This window comes from Leptonotus elevatus, chromosome 12 (assembly GCF_054856555.1).
Source record: "Leptonotus elevatus isolate MCC_2025b chromosome 12, RoL_Lele_1.0, whole genome shotgun sequence".
In the NCBI taxonomy this organism is placed as follows: domain Eukaryota; kingdom Metazoa; phylum Chordata; class Actinopteri; order Syngnathiformes; family Syngnathidae; genus Leptonotus; species Leptonotus elevatus.
Window position 1 is genome coordinate 3,995,350 of NC_141250.1, and position 22,266 is coordinate 4,017,615.

At 39.6% G+C, this 22,266-nt stretch overlaps 1 protein-coding gene across 1 annotated transcript in view; it reads left to right on the plus strand.

Moving 5' to 3' along the window:
- The window catches only part of LOC147164281 (contactin-associated protein-like 5), a 145,482-nt gene that overhangs the window by 24,403 nt on the left and 98,813 nt on the right, over positions 1–22,266 (plus strand). The window contains exons 2-3 of the mRNA XM_086091070.1: positions 6,683–6,793; positions 9,538–9,731. Coding sequence (XP_085947196.1) covers positions 6,683–6,793; positions 9,538–9,731 — 305 coding nt within the window. The remainder of the gene's footprint in view (positions 1–6,682; positions 6,794–9,537; positions 9,732–22,266) is intronic.

Below are 22,266 nucleotides of genomic sequence, written 5' to 3' on the forward strand. Positions count from 1 at the left end.
AACACACCAATTTATTGTTTGCTAAATCTGAAATAGCAAAACTTAGCATAGCATTTCAAACAGCACAATTTCTGTATAAAGCCAAAAACAATTTATTACCAAAACACTGACTGAAAATGTTTCATGAAAGAGAGGGAGGGTATGATTTAAGAGGAAGGCTTAATTTTAAGTTAGTTACATACTGTGTGGAATTTAAACAATGTCCGAGCATTAGTCACTTTAAAAATGAATATAAGCAAATATTTTTTTACAAGATACATGTAGGAAGGGGGGCCTAAGGTATTTATTTTTTTTGTTTCTTTGTCTTTTTATGAATGAATATCTGATATATTGCTGATAATAATACAGTAATATGTAAATAAATATATTTATATCAGTGTAGATAGTATAGTCTTTTTTTTTTTTACTTCTTCTTTCAGAGATTCTAAATTCTGTGATCTGTTTTAATCAAGCCCATTGGTCAAGTCTTCAATGGAGAAATCAAGCTGATATAAAAAAGCTTTTTCCAAAATAAGTGCAGGTGTGAAAGCACCAATAGTCTTTACTTGCAAAGTAACACATTTAAAGTGAATTTTGTCATTAGGCATTTGGAGTTGCGCTTGCGTTGTAGGTTTCATTTGGTTACCAGATTTGAAGAAAATATGGGGGTCAGCCTCAGAGGATTTTCCATTATCCCTGAGGCTGAAGAGCAGCTTTGCAGGCAAATCGCCTTCATGAGCCATGTTTGGCAGACGACCCTGTCTGCAGATTGGAAGGGTGCAGCTGAAAAGTCTTTGATGCACACAAATGCTGTCGTGCATCCACTCGGTGACTTGTCATTGTACGGTAATACCTTGAAGTTCGAACATAATTCAATTTCTTGAAGTTGGGTGACCTTTACTATGGACGTGTTTTAAAATAAGATTTCTCATTCAGATTAATTATATTTGGAATTTGTTCTTGAGTCTAAACTGTCTCTACTGTAGCATTTTAGCGCCTGTCCTGACTGTCACACTTGCCCTTTTCACGCTTGCTTGCATCAGGTTGATCAAACTGGGGAACAACTTGAAAAAATAAATTCTGCTGAGTTAGATTTGTATGCTGATTAAAACTACAATTGGCGTGGTGATTCCAAAATTGCAGTCTTCTTTTTTCCATAGTATGTCAAGTTTTTTCTCCACAGTTCACATTCTAGATAAGGAAAGGTTCATTAATTAGCTGCAGTAAAAAGAGTTTACACGGATTGGACTGATCTACAGTTACGTGGCAGCTCCCAATAGGTCAGTACGATCAATATAACAGAAAAGCTAGCATGGTGGGAATTAAGAGGATTAGTGCTGGCTTTTCTCTTAAACTTGTAACCATGGGCATACATACATTCTATTTCGGTTTATGCTGTTTGTTAGTTTTCAAAACCTTTAACAATTTCATCTTTGTATTTTATTTACATGAACACACAGTTATTTCATTTTTATTTTTTTTAAGAAAACGAAGATCCTATAGCTCAAAAACTACAAAAAGGGAGTGAATTGAGATCATTTACTATCTTGGTCTGATCAGATGGATCCTATTGCTTTAAAGATGGGACAGGCGTTTGCAAATTTCAAGTAAATGTTCTGCGTTTGTTCCATCTTCGATTATGCATGATGTTGTTTGATCACGTGTTTTGCACATTTGTAGTATTGTCTTGTTATTTGGTTAAGTGTAAAAGATATTGTAAAAACTCCAAATTGCACAGAAAAGAGCAGTCTAATTAGTCCTCAACTCTTCATTCCGTGATATTGTAATCAATATGCACAAAGAGTAATTTTATCCTTTTGTATTATTATTTTTTTCATTTTTTGTATGGTTGTTTGCTTGACTCTACTTATATTTGTTGATTATTGTTTGTTTTGGATTGTGTTTTTATATGTTGCTATATAGAGTAATTTTAACCTTTGTATGTTTTTGTTGTATTAATCTTCAGGACCTCAGGAAGACTAGCGACCACTTTGTGGAAGCTAATGGGGACCCTATTATAAAATAATAATAAAGAATACAAATTGACGTGTGAAAGAAAAACTGAGATCAGTTTTGGATTCATCACCCACAAAATGTGTTAAAAAGTTGTCACAACTATATCTTTTGTCTGTAGGAAACCCAAATATAAAATGTCCTCTTCGTTTTGTGCTTTCTTAAGCTGCATCTCTCCCAATAGAGTTCATTGCTGTGTGGATTTGTTGCAGCACAGTGTAATACTAAAAAGAAGGCGTGCTATTCTAAACTCGGACTTGTTGGTACCCTGTAAAAAAAAAAACAAACAAACATGTAAAAACTCTTGAGGGCACACGTGATGTACGGTGAATTATGATGGGAGCTAGCAAGCTATCGAGGAGCTACAGTCCAAAGCAGTCTACAGCTTTACTCAGACCTCTACAGCTAATCCTTTGATGGTGTCTGAAACACCGTAAAGAAGTGTGCTGACATCTTACATGATATGATGATATCACATATGAGGATGTTTTTGGGGAATTTAGGATACCACTACATCATTGCAAGTGGGAACTGCTATAGTCATTTAGTGCATGGAACAAAAATAAGTCATCAAGTTGTGTACTCCACTTTTTAAGTCTACTCACTGACTTTCAGTTAGTTAAACAATACATCTTAAAGTGCTAATACGAGTCCACCAATCACTAAACGGTTTAGGCCCAGGAGACCTCACTACTATGTGTAAAGAATATAAACAAAGAAACATCTATTGACTAGGCTGGCTTAAGAGAGCCCCGAGTGCAAACTAAACACGTTCAAGCAGCATTTATTAGACCTGATACAGCACACAACTGCCAATGCATGCTGCAATTCAGGCTGCTTGCAAGTCTGGAGCTTATAAGGGGATGATTTCAAAGGCTTCCTAACGTAAACAACAAAACATGGCTGCCGACTGTGATAAGCTACTATTTGTTTTGTTAGTGACCTTTTTGTTGGAATTGATCCAATTGTTTAATTTTTAGAGAGTTTTTCATCATAATTTCATACATCGCCGAATTTGCGTATCAACAACAATCTGTACGTGGTATAACTAAAAATAAAGATTTATATCGCGTATATAAGTCTTTTAATATATCACTATGAACATGTGTGACTTACATTTATCAAGTCAAAGTCCGATTTTTAGCAGTAATTTCTGGAATGCAACACAATCAATGTAGATAATTGTCCTTTCATGGTGGAACCTTTATTCCTTCTGTACTAAAAGTTTATTCATATTTTATAATAACAGTCTTTATAGAATTTGCCCCCATTCCATTATATTTTTTTAATTATTTTATGTGCTATATACTACAGTTAATTATGTATAGGTATTTTAAATATTCAATTACACTTCTCTTATTTTGTTCTTTTATTTCATTTGCGTAAAGCACACAGTTTCCTTTGAAATTGAAATGTGCTATGCAAATAACCTTGCCTATAGCACTCTATGCCAGTACCATATGTGGACAAAAGTATTGGAACACATACAGGATTTAGAAAGTGAAGAAAATGCAGAGTTGTTCTCCATTTTGACCTTGTCCTCTCAAGGACAAGGAGCAATCAAGCTCGGTTTATGTGGACCAAAAACATTTCCCTGAGGAACTCCACTCTAAATTACCTCTGATTGTTATTTCGGATGCCTGTTGGAATTTTGATCTACTTGCTGCTGTACACTAATATGGACACAAATGGAGTTGTCCAACTATTCAATTGTGTTTCCATTACACTCTTTATCCCTCACTCACGTGTTTCCGACATGCAAAAACCTTTATTTACTAAGAAATACTGTATAACTAAAGGCAGCACACAACAGTTAACATTAATATTTCCACCAAGGAAGGAACCAACCTCAAGAAATATACAAAAAAATGCAGAAAAAGTGATTGCAACAAGGCTGTAAAAGAGGGTGAACAATGTGCTATAATTCTTGATCCTTGGGTTATTTTAATCAAAGCATATCACACCGAGCAGCAGCTCATTTTCCTGGATTGCCGCAGCTTTCAAGAGGGCTGTAAAAACAGGGCAAAAAAGTGTGCATTACACAGGACTGACCTCCCAAATACCATCTGTTTTAGAAACCGTAAAGCTGTAAAAAGAGGCTGAACTATATAAGGCGATTCATAATCCTTGGGATATTTTAATTCAGTCAACAGCAAGTGGCAAAATAGCCTCCCCCTGAGAGAAAAACGGCTGTATTTTGCTCCTTAACTCAAATTCCACCTACACAATCTTAACCAGAACATTACATTTAGAGGTTAGGGTTAGGGGGCTGTTGCGACCATATTATTGTCACCAAAAAAATTGGGGGTTAACTTCCCCTTTACAACTCATTATTTATTTTCCAAGCTCAATTCAGAAAGAGCCACAGCAGAAAGATATAAGAACCATATGCACGGGTTGCAGATGGCTGTTCTAGACCCTCGGGATAGTTTGACCAAAGCATTACACAAATATTTGACAAAGACTACTAGGAATCGTTTTAACTCACATAGTCTGTCCCTTTTTAAGGTATAAGCCATAGCAGCACAAACATGAAGCTCAGCCAAGTCTTTACGGCGAAGAGTTGTGCTTGAAAACAAATGGAACGCGAGATAAGACGAGTGAGGCTCATCCAGCATGGAGATCAAAAGTGGGACCCAGGATACTTTTGACAGATTACCAGCCCAGTGCTTGCATAATAACCCCGGCTGTGCTGTGTCAAGATGCCATGCCAGCGCTCTCATTTGTCCCCCTCTCCAATGAACATCTGCGAGTGCGGTTGCCACCCCGCCAACAATTTGAGTCTCGGGATAAGACGGCTTGATCCACTTTAGTCACACTTGGAAATCGGGATTAGCGGAGAAATCTCTCGGCCAGTGAGCGCAATCAAACCGGGTCAGCCGGAATGCGGCGGGACGCTCCAGAATGCAAGGGAGCGCATACTGTCGACATTGTTCATCAGATGGACGGCCTGTTGCTGGGAGGGAAATAAATAAATAAATAAATGAACTTGACCAAGACTAATATGGCTTTTTGTAGCCTGGAGGCAAAGGCCTCTCAGGCGCACTGTGATGGAGCGATGATTGTAATCAAACTGGCGCCAGTTTTCATTACGCTCTGCCATTCTGGGCCCGAATACAACAACTCAGTTAATCCAAGCTGGGAAGTGGCTGCTGTTGTTCCACTGGCTGCTATCATTGAGGCGGGGTGGGGGATGTTGGAAACATCAGCAGCGTGGAAGGGAGGAAGGTAAAAGGAGGTGGGATTGACAGGTTTGGATGGCGAGAGTGAACCAGCTCCCGCCTGTTGCGTTGCAACATGGGATGCCGATGTGCACACTCTCTCACACACACACACACACACACACCCACACACACACACACACACCCACACACACACACACACACACACACACACACACACACGCACACACACACGCACTCAGAGAGAGCGTTTTGTGTCTCGTTTGAAGGGTCATTGCATGGGTTAATAGACTGTTTGAAGCATCTGAGAGCTGGATAAGTGAGGCAGCCTTGTTATTTTCTCTAATCCTCGCTTTCAAAGCTGCAACGCCAACGACAGGTAAAGACACTCTTTTCACCGACGTGTTCCATTGCTCACAACTTCCTGCATTTTTTACCCTCAAACTGCAAAGTGCATGAATCCCAGAAGTCAGGGCAAACAGTGCTGCTCAACACGGAAGAAATTTGTAAAATTGAACATTGTTTATTCCGGAATGCTGGTTTTGGAAATTTCAAGCAATAATTTCCTATATGAACTCATGGAAATTGGAAATTGCCATTCAAAAATTAAAATTTTACGGGCGTTTTAAAGTAACAAGTAAGGTACAACTGAACTCGGGTTGTCAGGCGATAACAATTTGTAGTCGTAATTAACAAATTTGATATGTTATATATTTTTGTTCTAAATGTACAATAAAATGTACGATAACATATTTTTTCTAAGTTTTACTACTCTCGTGTTAATAAAATAAAAAATAAAAGTGGAAAAAATACTAAACTATTAGAAATAGGGCTGCATCTTTTAGTCATTCAGACAGTAAATTCATAAGAATTCATAAAATTGAGTTGAAATTAAAAAGATGTACTGTACGGTAAAAAAACGAGTGTGATATTGATTTGTGTTGAGGTCATAATTCTGCCACTAGATGGCATAATTGCATCTGTAAGACATTGGTGACAGCTCAGTGTATTTTTCTTTTCATATTAAGAGTTATTAAGAAATTTTGCGCATTTTTCAAATTGTAAAATACAACTTGACCCCAGTCTCCATAAATATATGCATTACTATTACATTTATTTCTGCTCAATTTTGACGTGGACGTCTGAAAATTCCCCCAGTACAGGCTTTCCAAGTAAGGGGTGGTCATTAATCGTGTGTTAAATAATTTGTGGCACTAAAGGAACTTTAAATTAACTAAAAATGAACACACTAATTTTGACCAAAACAAAGATAAGAATAAGGGCATCATTGTCATCATCATGAGCATGAATAAAATCTCAGTGTGATGCAGTGTATGTATGTAAATGACCCAGTAAAAAAAAAATAATCAAAGGTTTTTTTCTAATGCAGCCAAATTAGAATGTCTTTTTTTGCATCTCATTAATTCCATCCCAGCTCATTTGCATTGTTTACATGGGACTAAAAATAAAAGTCACTGTTGTCACTCTCTCGTTGTTTTTCCCGGCAGATAATTGCAACGGCCCTTTGGTATCCGCGCTGCCGCGCTCCTCTTTTCAGAGCTCGTCGCAGTCGTCAGTCAGCTACGCCGCCCACCATGCCAAGTTGCACAGGAGAGACGGTGAGTGTCTGTGCTGCCACCAGCTGTTACTTCAGCTGTTGATGTTTAAGAAAAAAAACACATTTTATCAGCTGTTTAAACATTAAATTGTCACTTTATCTCTCCCCCTCCTTCCTCCACTGTGAAATGTTTTCTTTGAAAACATGTGCTGACTTAAACCTCCATCTACAATATCATGCCATCCACTACATTATAGTTAGCTAGCTAGCTAGCTAGTCAGTATTTTAACCTATTGCATTATATTTATTTCTATTGTATTTTATTCTTAATACATTGGTGTTTGGGGGCAGTACAGTGAAATAATGGCTTGTACGTCTACCTCACAGTTGAGCAAGTTCCGGATTCAAATTTTGACTCAGGCCTTAATTGTTCTTCCTGTGGTGGCATAGGTTTCTAGTCCTCGCACGTTCTAAACACATGCATGTTAGGTACACACTGAAGGGTCTACAGGTGTGAATGGTGAATATAACATACAACCTTTAAATGACTGGGGACTAGTCAAGACTGTACTTGTGAAAGCATTAGCCCCTTAAACTTGTTGACCTTTGGCCACATTTTAGGCTTCAAATAGAAAGATATAAAATTGGATTTCTTCGTGAAGGATCAACACCAAGTGGAATGACATTTAGATGATATTTTAAACTTTTCCTTATTTTCCCTATAAATTACTGAAAAGTACGACGTGCAAAATTCTTCACCCCACTATCTCTTTGTGCAGCCAACTGACTCCAGATTATTTCTGAATGCTGATCTAAATGACTGATGATGATGAGTCCACTAGCACGAGCATCTGCTCTGTGGTGGTCTCAGAGGTCTGTTAAACGAATATTGAGGAGCAAACAGCATCATGAAGACCAAGGATCACTCCAGGCAGTTTGGGATAAAGTCATGGAGAAGCAGGATGCCAATATAAAAACATTTCACAAGCTTTAAACATCTCGCGGGGCACTGTTCAATCAATCGTATTGAAATGGAGAATGCAGTATCAAACCCGTCCCTCTAAACTTTCTGCCCAAACAAGGAGAGCACTGATCAGAGATGTCATCTGAATGAACTGCAGAAATCCACAGCTAAGGTTGGGGAATCTGTCCAATGGGCAATTATTAGTTGCACACTGCACAAATCGGGCCTTTATGGAAGAGTGGCAAGAAAAAATAAATTTCTCAAAGAAAACCATTAAAAAAAAAAAAGTTTGCCACAAGCCATCTGGAAGACACAACAAACCCGTGGAAGAAGTTGGTCTGGTCAGATAAAACCAAAATGGAACTTTTTGGGTTAATTGCAAAACGTTATGTTTGGTGTTGAAGTAACACTGCACATCACCCTGAAAACAGCACCCGTGTCATGGGGCTGCTTTTCTTCAGCAGGGACAGGGAAGATAAAGTTGATGGGAAGATGGATGGAGCCAAATATACAGGACAAGTTTGAGAGACCTGAGGCTGGGACAGAGATTTACCAAAACTAACTAAACATATGCATACAGTAAATTCTATAGAGCAAATTTGACTCTATTTAGAGTGGGACCAAATAGACTGAGTTTTAGGGTAGGCTAAGATTTACACTAGGAAAAGAGTATAATCAAAAAATGTAAAAATAAATACATGAATAAAAGTTACTCAAGGGTTGAGGAACAAACTCACACCCTTCAGCTTGGGAGACCAAAGACATCGTTTTTGGTCTCTTGGAGTTAGGAAGTCCCTGGAATTATGGAATAGCTGCAGTTTACACGAACGATATACTAACACACAGCAGGAGCTACGTGGGCTCAGGGAGTATATCGGCTGTCTCCCAAGCTGAAGGTCGTGAGTTCGTTCCTCCACCCTTGAGTCACGTTTATTTATTTATTTTTCCAATTCTTTATTTTACTCTCTTCCAAGTGTAAATATTACTCTAAAACTGAGTCTATTTGGTCCCACTCTAAACAGAGTAAAATTTACTCTACAGAATTTACTGTGCAGGTGTTAGAATGACAAAAGTCCAGACCTGAATTCAATTGAGAATCTGTCCGAAGATCTGAAAACTGCTTTTCACAAATGCTCTCCATTTAATCTACTTGAGCTACAACTGTTTTGCAAGGAAGAATGGACAAACATTTCAGTCTCTAGATGTGCAAAACTGATTGAGACGTACCCCAAAAGACTTGAAGCTGTAATTGCAGCAAGTGGTGGTTCCACAAAGTATTAACCCAGGGGAGATGAATATTTTCATACATCTTATTTTCAGTATTAAAAACATTGTTTCAATTCACGAACTTGTGTCCCATTTGGTGTTGATTCTTCGCATAAAAAAATAAAAATAATAATATATATATATATATATATATATATATATATATATATATATATATATATATATATATATATATATGTTTGAAGCCTGAAATGTGGCAAAAGGTCAAAATGTTCTAGGAGGCTAATACTTTAGCAAGGCACTATTTACAGCCATTTAAGTAGCTACTGTCATCATTTTTGAATACCAAAAGTGTGCACAATTTCTTTGTCATTCCCAAATAATCCTGGCTGTGTAATCCTGTGGCATCTGACCCGAGATGTTTGACATACCTGACTTCAAAGTTTGCCATGTTCTTTTTAACCCTTCGCTGATTTGTCATCAAACCATTCAAAAGTGCCATCCGATTTCCCACACATGAGAAGTTACATAACTGCAACACGATGCTAGCAGTGACTCAGCTTCAAACCACAAGAGTTGACCAAATCAATGTTGCCATCGATTTTTACCGTCAGGGGCCGGCGGCTGGTCTCCGATGGCGAGCGACAAGGAGCCGTGGCTCCAGCTGGACCTCAGGGAGCAGATGGAGGTGACAGCGGTGGCCACACAGGGATGCTACGACAGCTGGGACTGGGTCACCACGTACGTGCTCCTCTACAGCGACACGGGACGAGCTTGGCGGCGCTATCGTCATGATGATGGCACCGAGGTCAGTGATAGGAACATTATCTCGCATATAGTTATCTGTTCTCATAAAGTATCGATAACCTAGCATCAAATATCATTATTAGCTTTGTTTGATGCCACACTTCCATATAGCAAATCTATGGTATCTTCATTTGACATCTTTGGTATCTAGTTACACCTTTAATGGATGACAGTTCATTTCCTACTGCTCAACCAGGAAAAAACTGAGGTTTTAGTTGTTGGTCTTGAAGGTCAGTAAAAAAAAAAACTGTGGCCAAAACTAGAAGATTTTCAATCCTCACAATTTGTAAAGGAAAGAAAATAGTTCAATTTTATTCCACACATCAAGAATGTAAATAAGATACTGTATGTATTGACCATATTATCATTTGCTCCCAAAACGTATAAATACATTCTATTTTAAATATTATCAGTGTCCCAAAGACGTTCTTATTTGTTTTGTAATACATTTCTTTATGCTTGAGCATACAGAAGGCTTTGATGCAGCCTCTGAACTGAAGAGAACGCTTAAGACAATGGTGGTTATTACAAAAACGGCCAGCAGGTGGGAGCAGATTATAAGAGATCAACCAAAGCCATGTTAAAACAAGCTGTTTTCCCCACAGTTTTAAACAGATTTGTGAATAATGATGAAACTTAGCTATATTCTAATGCTAATTGCTGCAAAATGGAAACAGATAGAAATATCTTCTTCTTTTTTCCTGATGAAAGAAGAGACTCTAATCTTTCTTTTGGTAGGTTACATGTTTTTATAGCAATAGAACACAATATTCTGTGGGCCTTGCAAAATCAGTCAAACAGCTGGGAGCAAAGGCAGTTGCTTCAGAGAAAATGGCTGTTGGGTTAATGAGTTAACAATTTAGTCAGACTCCACCCATTCCTATCTCAGGCTAGGAGGTACTGTTGCACACTTTTATCTACAGTCATTTCGACTATTGTAATGTCCAATTCTCTGATCTTCCCAAAAAGAACATCTCAAACCAACAAATATTTCACAATTCAGCTGCTTGTGTGCTGACGAAGACCAAAGTGTACGTAAAGTGTGATGGTGCCCCCGAATTTTCTTTTTTTTTTGCAGGGTGGGGTGAATTTCTCATACAACGATAATAGTTTTTATGGTTTAAAGACTCAACGGCAACCTTTTGTTGCGCCACGGACTGGTTCAAACAAGTTTTTGCTGGCCAGCAATCATTCGCAATTCACACAGGTTGGGGGGATCAAAAGTTGACATGATTGATTGCTGCTTTGGTCTGGTGGCTGCACGGCTACTTAGTAGCGGCTAAACTGCTAATGGTACATCGGCAGCCTGTGCATGCTTTCCACATGCTGCTCCACTAGCTTGTTGAAATGATTCAACAGGATTGTTGTGTTAACTGTTTTACTTACCTTCCTACCGTCTTCATTTACTTCACCACCAGAAAAAACGTCACACACATTTCCATCGCATCTGATCACTCGCTAATGTTCCCAGCTCCATGTCATTGTGATATCACAATTCTTAATCTTGTACCACAAAGCCCTATTTATATTGCCCTTTGGAAAGTAATTGATAGAGTGTGGGATATTTTGAGGCTGATGTATATGCTTCGAAAAAACAAAATCTGAGCTTTATGAGAAATTTAGGTTCCAATGCGATTTTGGTGCATCTATGACAGATTTTTGATCTGGGAAATAAATTATAAAAATGATTCCAAGTACTCCCTGCAATGTGCTCACGTAGTATTTATTTCTGTTTGATACATTGAATGATTTTTTTCTATTTAATTTTCAAATAGCTAACTTTATTTCCTATTGTACTTCAGTTTTATCCTGTTCTATTGTCTTTTAGTCTTTCTAAGTTAAACTTTACTCCAGTGTCTCCCTCCTGGGAGCTACCTGGGAGATGTTTTCAGGCATGGACCTGGTGGCTCTGCACAATGTGGAGACTGGTCCACCCTGATCGTGGTAGTCTCTGTGGCAGCATCCTCTCGGTGTTTGGATGGCTCCCACAGGTTGTCTTTCCTCACTCTGATCCTTAGAGCCTTTTCATGTCTCAACACTAGTCATCAATATATGCTGCGAGGTTGTATGGGTATGTTTGGGTTTGTATGTGGGGATAGGAGGGCTTTTTTTGTTGTTGCTATTTTAATAATTTGTTTTTATCTCTGTTAAGCATTTTGTGTTTCATTTTTAACATATGAAAAGTGTTATAAATAAAATTTGGTTTAATTTCAATTAGTTTTATATCTACTGTATCTATCTGCAGCTGTCTATCGATACTTCTATCTTTCTTATATGTTCTATGTTATGGTACATTTATCACTTACACAATAAATATTGATACTAGCACTGTACAGTGTCACACTTGTGCAGTATACCATGTATGGTCAGCCCTGTTCATCAATTCGATTTCCCCCTTTAAAAAAAAAAAATCAACATCAAAACATTTGCACACAATTTCTGTAGTGCTGCAGTTTGTATTTATTGAAACAAATTTTAGATGGTTATTAATGTAATATGTAATAATATATGGTTATAACTTTTTATCATGTAAAAAAAATCGATTACATTTAAATTATTAAATAAAAAAATTAAATTATTTGTGAAACAAATCAATCATTCTTTGCGGGTTTTGATGAAAAAAAAAAAGGATGACATTACAATAGCTAGCCTACTTGAGTTACTAACTTAAGTCAAGCTAAAATAAAATAAAAGAATACATGCTGCACCCTGAACTGGTTGGCTGGCAACCAGTTCAGGGTGTACCCCGCCTACTGCCCGAAGCCAGCTGGGATAGGCTCCAGCAACCCCCGCGACCCTTGTGAGGACAAGCGGTACAGAAAATGGATGGATGGATGGACATGCTGCTTATAAAACGAATTTCTGAAATGTTATGTTTTTGCCATTTTAAAATTTTGTTTGTTGTTTTGTTCCATTGCCGTGGCAGATTCTCCACTTAACTTTCATGTGTGTGTACGTTTTGACAGTTGTCAGCTAGGTAACATTTATTTTGATGTGTTCAACTGTAAGTGTTTGCATTTGATTGAAGTTTGAACTTAGAATTTGGGATCTAAATTTAATCTGATCATTCTTCACCAAAATTCAACCCAAATTTCCGCCCTAGTCTCTGTGTAACTCGATACCGAACCCCCTGAATGGTTGGTGACCAAGCCCACCTATAAAGGCAAGCTTCCTGCTTGTCTCAGCTTCTCTTTGTTCTTTTTGCCTCTTCTCCTTTGGCTCCTTCACACTGCTGGTTCCTAGCTCCGGCTCCCCTTCTCCGTGGGGAGGGTCCATGCTTCATCTGGCTTTGCTTCGGGCGCTAGCCGAAGGCTAGTCCAGAACGACCGCACGGCTTGCCATCGCACAGCGACAGGCGCAGTAAAACACACTGCTTTTGGGCCCCTGCAAAGGCTAAACGGATCGCAGCGCTAACAGCGGCGCTCTGAGGCCTCAACCGAAAAGACCTCTCCGCAGCCAACAGGTCCACCTACCCCCGCTGTGAGGCTCAGCTGCCCAAACGGACTCTTTCTCTCTCTCTTGCCGACCCTCCAATCCGGGCTTTCTGCGTCTCGGACCAACACAAAACCATTTGCAAGTGCAACTTCACAGACATTAACCAGATTGTACAAATGTGTGCCTCCAATTAGGTTAAACAATTAGGTTAAATGTGGGTTGTTTTGATTAGAAAATCCATCACTTCGTTTAAGACAGTTTCTCATTTCCTGTTTTTGTTTTTCTTTGATTATTCTATCATTTTAGTTCTTGTTTTATTGCCTATCATAGTAGTTTGTTTCGCTTCTTTTAAGTTCCAAGTAGATTTTAAGTTAGAAAATAAATGTCCACGAAATCAAAACCTGAATACTTGCTGTGGTTTCATCAATTTATAGTAACCTCTAAGCTGAACAAAGAACTCACAAAGTCGTAAAAAGGGTACAGCCTTCATTTTAATGATTGATTCAACAAGGTTCTCATCTGTTATCATGATAAAACTATCAAAAATTGATTTGGATTTAAATATTAAATTTGACTTCAATTAATAAGTCAATTGATTATTATTTTAATAATTAACAATTATTGATTTAATAATTAATTGGACTGATTTCCCTTACACTGGCAACATAGAAAAATCAAAACAAAACCTGATCTCTCTGATAAAGGAGAGAGGGCTTGGCTAATTTTGCTATGGCGCCATTGGGCAATTACACACTCTGCTAATTGGATTGACAGGTAGAAAAAAAGCCACTGGAGAACAATTTACCAGCTTGTTAACAGCTTTTGACATAACTGGGACGAATACAATGAAGACTGGATGACATATGCCAACATTGGGGCTATTTTCTTCAGCGTGACCTGAGGCCATTTACACGCTTCAGAATGGCACGACGAAACGTGTGAAAAAAACGGGAGAAGATGTGCGAACTGACTCTGGATACACAGACAGATATCACATATTTTGTTATATTAGTTGCATCATTAGACAACAATTAGCCCTTTCAATCAATTGGGTTTCATTGATTTGATGGGATTTTACCACATTTCCTACAACTTATCAGTTTTTAGCAGTGGTTAGAGTGTCAATGTTTCCATGCTGTCAATACATACTTGCCAACTTTGGGTTGTGCAAAATAGGGAGGTTTCTTTCCATCTGTGTATCGGCCCAAGGTTTGTCTGAGTGGAGGGTGGTGGGGCGGTGGCATGGCCATTATCTTCACTTCTCGCAACGGTGACTAAGCGGCATTGTTAGTCCATTCATAGATACATCCGTGGCCAGACACCGCAAATACAATTACGGTACAAACTGTGCTCAAAAGACCAAGATTCCTTGCGGTCATGAGCAGAACAAGCTGATGTTCCCTTCAAACGAGGTATTCCAATTGTATTTATATAATCAAATGTTTGGGTTCGAAAGGGGGTCTTATTTGGGTTTTAAAAAACAGCAGATAGCATGGTGGGAGTCGCTGCCATTAAAGTCGACAAGTCATGTATACCAATGGAACAATCGACCAATATCCAACATAACATGAACAGCATTTAACTCATTCACTCCCAGCAACCCCCTTCGCTTCAGGCTGTTTTGCTGGATTTTGACTGCTTTTTCAAGGCCAACAGAATATTGTGTTCTATTTCTATAAAAACATGGAACCTACCAAAGGAAAGATTAGAGTCTCCTCTTTCATCAGGAACAAAGTATTGACCATTTGCACCGACGTCACGTCATCACGTGACTGCCCTATGACGGATGGCGGAAGGAAATGATTATTGAATGGAAGTGGACGTGACCCGGAGCGACTTAGTGACTTAGCAAATCAAAAGTTATTATCTACTACTTCAACCGAAGTTGGCCTGCCAGTCGAAGTTGCACATTTAGTCGGGACTCATAGAGCACGATATTTATTTAAGTTGGAGATCACTAGTTTGAAAACAGCCCTTACCTTCTGTTGCCTGCTGTTTTTACCAAGTTAATCAAATCGTGAACTTTGCCGGAATTCACAGCACACGACCTATATCATTATGTAGTCAATGTCAATGTCTCCTCCTTACACCGGGGATGATTCAAAAGCTTGTCGCAGGCTGAGTCTCAGGGATGCGATTCTATGCTCACACCGGGAGACAATATACCTCGCAATGCAAAACATGTGTTTATCATGCTAACTGACATATTTTTACATAGTCCGTTCTATATTGAAACGCTGTGATGATGTTATGTTACTATGTTTACTAGCATGGAACAAATGACCGTAGTGGCAAGCTATGCAGTAATTTCATGAATATGACTCCGGCTCCAGAGTGAAAAACTCCAAGCACAAAGGCGAAATCCCCCATTATTAAACAGTCAAATGCACTTAATAGTTTTGAAGAAGGTGCATTTTAAAACGAAGCTGTGTGTTCGTGCAGTTGGAGTGGACGCTAACTATCTGACTCGTTAATGTGATTTGAAACACGCAATTCGACACCTCTGGTCCAATCTTTGTTAGAGTGTACGTTTACTAGTAAAATGTATGAACATTTATCTACTAACTACAACATTTATCTACTAACCTCGCAAATCCGTGAATACTTTCTGGGCTGCCAGTCCTTTCTGTTGATTGCTGCTATCAATTGACGTCCTTTGTCTTCATTAGTAGGTATGCGATAAAAAGCAACCGACCGCACAGCAAGATATGACCATTTTATAAGATAATGGATTAGATAAAGGACTTTATGCTGTACGAGATTCAATGGTTACAATACAGGCAAGTGTCTCTTTTGCCGTCCAGCGTCCCGTAGGGGGCGTTCCCATGAGGGGTGTGACGTCACGTGCAAAAGGTCAATATTTAAATCTGTTTCTGTTTTGCAGCAATTAGCTTTCTAATTAGTGCTGTCAAAGTTAAAGCATTAACTAATTAATTGATCACAAAAAATATTGCATTAATCATGTATTAACGCAGATTAAGCACACTATTAATTTTGACCACAGATTATCCTTTAGTTTGACAGAGGTAGCACAAGTTGTGTTTGAGCAATAAACATAGCTGCATGCATTAGAGGCAGGGCAAACAAGGTAAAGTAAAGTATTTAATAAACGTTTGTGTATGGCATTCAGATTATCTGTTCATGTCAAAATATTGGGGTAATTTTTTTCCATTTGAAATTATGCAAATAATTAACTGATTCAGAAAAGAGAAGGATGAACGTGTGCAGTGGATCAAAAAATTTGGAAAACGTCCTCGTAACATTAAATGTCGAAAGAATTTACTCATAACAGGTGCTCTTCGAATTTGAAAAAAAAGCCTTTTTAATTAAGCGATTAATCGTGATTAATCAAAATTCTAAGATGTGATTAATCAGATTTAAAAATGTAACCGTTCGGCAGCTCTAATTCGAATATAGCTACGTTTCATCATTATTCACCAATCTGTGGGGGAAAGAGCTTTTTGCAACATGGCCCTGGTTGATCTCTTATACTCTGCTGCCACCTGCTGGTCGTGTTTGTAATAACTACCATTGCTTCTGTATGCTCAAGCATTAAAAAAAAATGTTTTAATTGTCTTTGGGAGGTTGGTAATATTTAAAATAGAACATGTTCATATGTTTTTGGGAGCAAATTAGTTCAGTATCAGTAACAGTAACTCTGCTGATTCATAAAAGCCACAAAGTCCATGTTTTCCTTCACAAATATTCAGTCTCTCACCTTGGTTCAAAATTGGCACCACTAAATGGTAGCATCGCTCCCAGCTCTATTGTTAAAGCCAAACACCGCACAGTAATTGGCCAGTTTTTTTACTTTGGCTGTCAATCAAATTTCTCTTGTGAGTCGCGGAACAGAACGTTGACCTCCAACATTTGTGTGTGGTGTTTTACGTCACGGAAAAAGTATCTGTATGTTACATCACAGCACTCACAAACTAATAATTATACACACTCAACACAGTGCTATAAGTACAGCAACGTTCCTCCATTTCTCCACTATGGGAGGTGATAGCAGGTTAGGATGGCCGTAACCATGCAACACGTCAGGCTTTTTTGCCGTCAGTGCCGCTAATGATATGAGATGTGACAATGTGGCCAAGAAACTGTGACTGCTCGTGCCGATTTCTCAGCGTGTCGCTCGTCAGGCCACAAAGAGCTTCGCCAGCTACAGACATTCCACTCGGAGACATGAATTGGACCCATACGCTTCTTTCCATCACATTATCACTTTGTGGGTAAAAACTGAATAGTGGTTTAGCAGATTGTGTATGTGTGTTTTTTTGTGTATTTGCGAGCTCTCTGATAAAATTACTTTAGAGAACAAAATATGACTTGAATGAACTTGTAAATTTGTGTATCCATTTTTTACTATATTCAATTGGTAACCAAAAAATTACAATGTAACTGATACTTTATTGTTTTTAATATAAAACAAAACTAATGAGAAAATTACTGTTTTTTTCATGTATTACTGATCAATAAATTCTAATATCTAATTGTGTAATTGCGGATCACACCAAATCATGATCACTTGTGACAAATTAAAATGCCAAATAATGTACAAAGAATAAACTAAATATATTGACAACCCTAAATCATATATCAATATAAAAATGTACGACATATAAAAATATGCAATAATTTGTCATGTATAATTTTAGAAAATATAGTTATTTTTATGATACTATAAACAGCAATAAAACTTGAAGAGACAAATTGAATATAGATGTCAAAATATTTCTATTTCATCATCAAACACTCTCTCTTTACAGCAGTATGTGCTGCTTATCAGACGCAAACACTGTTAATGCTAATCTGTGCCTGTAATAAGGGGTCAATGCAGCTGTACTTACTCTTTGCTTTGATGTAGACAACCCTAATTCTAAACTGAGCGTGTGAGTGTTTCAAGAGGCCCTTACTTTGAATTACAAAGCTGTGTTGCTCGTCCTGATGCTCTGATGCTCTGTGTCCTGAGTCAGAGCGGCCAAAGTGCACTCCGGCATTCTGAATAACCAAGCAGCACATTCTAAAACACTTTTGAGTTTCCGAGTGTAGCAGGGAGTACCCGGAGTGCATTTCCCAACGCACCTGTAGTGTTCCAGACAGTTTAGTTTGCAGTGACATGTAGTACATTTCGGACGTAGGCCTTCAGTGGATTCGTAAATGACCTAATGGGTCTCCAACAACCAGTCCAATGCCTTGAGGCATTTGCATACACAGAGTTAGACCACACACATCCGAACTCGATGTTTTTAAAAATGGACAAAATACCTGCCGGCCCAGGAATAGCAAAAATCCACATATAATTGACGCCAATTAAAATACATTTGGAAAACTCGTAGGCGAGGGGTTCCAATGTAACCTTGCTCTCGCAAAATGTATTCTCGCGGTATTTGTGAGTTCACAAATTCCCGAGAATTCATCTTGTACCGCTGCCACCAATACAATTCACTAATGGTTCGGACCAATCACAGAGCGACATTTTATTTGGGGGCGGGATATGCAGCTGTGACGAAAACAAGAAGCGCCGAAGCTGTGGGAAGAAACAAACCAAACATTGCGACACCAACATTGCAAAACCGACAACATCAACTCAACGCCATGATACCAGCTAGTCACAACAGTCGGTGACGACATTTTCGTCCTTTGCCGTAATTAGTCGAAACAAAAGTTAGGTAGACGTGCACTTAATTCTGCTTTGTCCAATCAGCTCACCAAATAGCTGTACCATACCATGAAGCGTACTATTGTTTTTTTAAATTAGTTTTTTATTATTATTACAACTGTGTTTTCAAATGGTAAAGATATGTATTATTAATTCAGATTGATTATATAGCATATAATGGATACAATAGTACACAATACTGTAAAAGCACCTCACTTTATAGCTCAATATATACAGTAAGAGTATACAGTATAGTTTTAGCTACATGTTTTATAAATTAGGGATATTATGCAGCGTTTTTAGTTGCTTCTTAACCCGGGCCAAGTGTGCGTGTGAATCTCATTGAATATGCATTTGATGTGCGTGAAAAATGAATGATAGGTCATCATTTGTTATCTGCAATCTGGTCAACACCCACGCTGACTTGTGTAGCGCTTCTCTGAGACCTTTTTGGCCAACGCCAACTCGTGTCTGTCCGTCTGGCATTTTAAGCAAGGCGCTCAAAGGTAAAGGGGCTGCCAGCCAGAAAGTGAACGGCGGGGCACTAATGAGAGCGCCCGAGCTTATCACTTATTCCGCGCTAATGCTGAGCCAAATTATCTCTGTGGAAAATTAGCTCCATAAAAAGGCTAAAGGTCGAGCCTTCTGCCTGCGTCCCCGGCACACTTTAAAAAATGAAAGGAAGGACATGGAAAATTTGCTATTTCACTGCTTGATTGATTGATTAAGTTTGTCCTGAGGGGGGCACCAGAGAGGAAAATGCAAGGGTCTTATTATGATCCGTCCTCCTGAGTGCATAGAAGTGCTGTAAGTTGATGAATAATCTATTTTACTTCACATTTTAAAAAAGTATCATATTTAGGTGACACATTCAGGTTAGATTTGACAGTGGGTGTATTAGTGTATGACAAAATACATTATTAGGGCAAAAGTATGAAGAAGAGCGACTTAATCAATGAATTAATCAATCGTAGGTTGGACCAGATTTATGCATTCCTAATTGGTCCTCTCGATGCAACATCTTCTTTGAAGGAAAAGTTTGGGAAGGCTGTTTTTTGTTCCCAAAGCACAAAGCAAGGTGCATAAAGGCAAGCTTTGATGAAATGAGAGCAAATCCATCAAAAACCTTTGAGTAACATGGACATAACTATTTCAACAGTCATTCCTTCATCCAAAATGAATATTTTCTACTTTTCATACGGGTCTGTGACCCTTTTGTCCTTTGGTGTAGGTCATATACTGTACATAAGTCACAGTTAAGACACAATTTTGTGTCAAGATCATCAGGAAAAGATTTTAGGTTTGTTTTCAATCATGAACTTTTCAATGCTATTATGCTATTATTGTATATAGATTTTCCATGAAACATGCTAAATGTGAATTAAAAAAAACCCTGAATGCTTTCTTTCTTAGCAATTTGTACAGAGGCACTATACAAAAAGACTCGAGCAGTAACTTAGTTTTTATGTAAGACGCACAGAGGGAAGAGCATTTTTTCATAAATGCAATACATTTAAAAGCAGCAATTCCAATTGAGGGCAAAAAAAACAAACATAAAAGCAATTAAAGAAAATAAGCATGATGTCGGGCAGGTAGGCTAAATGTTTCCCTCCTCCTCTGTGTCTTCTTGTTATTGGAGTAATTATTAAGCCTGTCTTTTCCACTCTTCTCCCTGATGGGAAATGTGAAAAACCTAATGAACCACTCTGTTAGAATAACTGCAATGCAGGCACCAAACTATTGCGCTTAACAACAATGAGTCATTAGCATTTTACTTCAACACAAGCACACCCAAGACGAGTCCGTCCTGGCATGACGTCTGTTTTTTGTTTAGTTTTTTTAATCAATGCTACATTTTGGTAGCTTTTGAAATTTAAAATCATCCATCTTATTTCGCTTTGAAAATTTTAATGTACAACACCCATCATTTTGGGCCATTTCCTGTCACCGCTAGATGGCACTGCGACTACTGATAGACATGATATATGGATTTCCATGAGGCAACCTATGCATACAAATACCTTTTGGTCCCGATCAGAGATTGTGGAGGTGAGTTGTAAGTGTTTAAAGTTTCATGACAAATCATCAAACTTTGCCAATCTCTGCCCACACTCTATGGTAAAAACTCACAATTTTTGCCCATCAGTCAAGCATAGATCAACTCGAGTCACTGTTTCGATGATCCGGACAAGACTTGGCAAAGACTAAAAAGAACTGAGACTTGACTTAGGCTTGGAGTTAAAAACTTGACTTGTCCGTGTCCCCGCCAACCCCCCCCCCCCCCCCCCCCTATTTTTTTTTTTTTATGCACCACATACACTCAGTGACATGCTTGGGAGGCGGGTGGATCAGAGCGTGGGAATATCATTTCCCTCGGCTCCGGTTCACCTGCTCCTAATTTTAATGCACCACACACACTTGTATATACACTGGGTGGGGTCACATTCACGGTTTAGGGGTAGAGTTCGCCAGTCGGCGAGCTGGCGGACTCAGTAACAGGGGTTAACTTTCACAAAGAACGCTGGGGTGACGACCGGGGCCTTTCCCCGCCGGGCCTGGGGTTCTGGGGTGTCGGCCGTCCTCCGGTGCCCCCATCTCCGCTTCTGCTCCCGGTGTTCTGTCCCTCCACGCGGCGGGGGGTGGGGTGGGCGCGGCTGCCCTCTCCGCTGTCCGGCCCCTCTTCGGCGCCGGTGCCTGGGTGCGGGGGGTCCCCGGGGGGGCGGCTTTGTTGGGGGGGGGTGTCTTGGGGCGTGGGGGCCTGGGGGCGGCTGGGGCTGGGTTGGGGTGGATGGTGGGGGTCGGCGGGGGTTCGTGGGGGTTGTGGGCCGGTGGGGTGCCTGGCGGGCCTGCAGTGCCCCGTCCTGCTGCGTTGGGTCGGGTGCGCGGGCCGTGTTGGGGTGGGGGGCGCTCCTGCTCCTGGGTTTGCTCTCCGGCCGGTGGCCCTGGCGGGGCCCGGGGGTCGTCCTTTGGCGCTGCCGCGGCCTGGGGGGCCCTGAGGTGTTGCGCTTGCTCTGTCCTGGCAGGGGTCGATGGCTCCCCTCTTTGGTGGAGATTTTCATGCATGCCAGATCCACCACACCAGCATCTATTGAAACTCAGACACAATCTGCTTCCTCCTCAGGTCATTGAATCGGTGGAGGCTGGTGTCTGTGGATCTCACTCGGCTTCGGCTGTCCTTCCTTCCTTTCCTCAGTCTCTCCTTCGGTCTCTTGAGGTCTCCCTGATTTTTTTTTTTTTGGATTTGTTGGAATTTAGATGTTTCTGGGGTTGGGGAAGAATTCTGGTGGGTGGCCCGGTGGGTGGTGTCTGGTCGGTGCTGGATTTCACTTTCCTTTGTTTTCTTTGGTCCCCTCGGGTCTCCTGACGGCGGTGTTCGGTTTAGGTGAACGGTATGGGATTTTTTCTAATAGGTTTTTGGTGAGCTAACAAATACACGCAC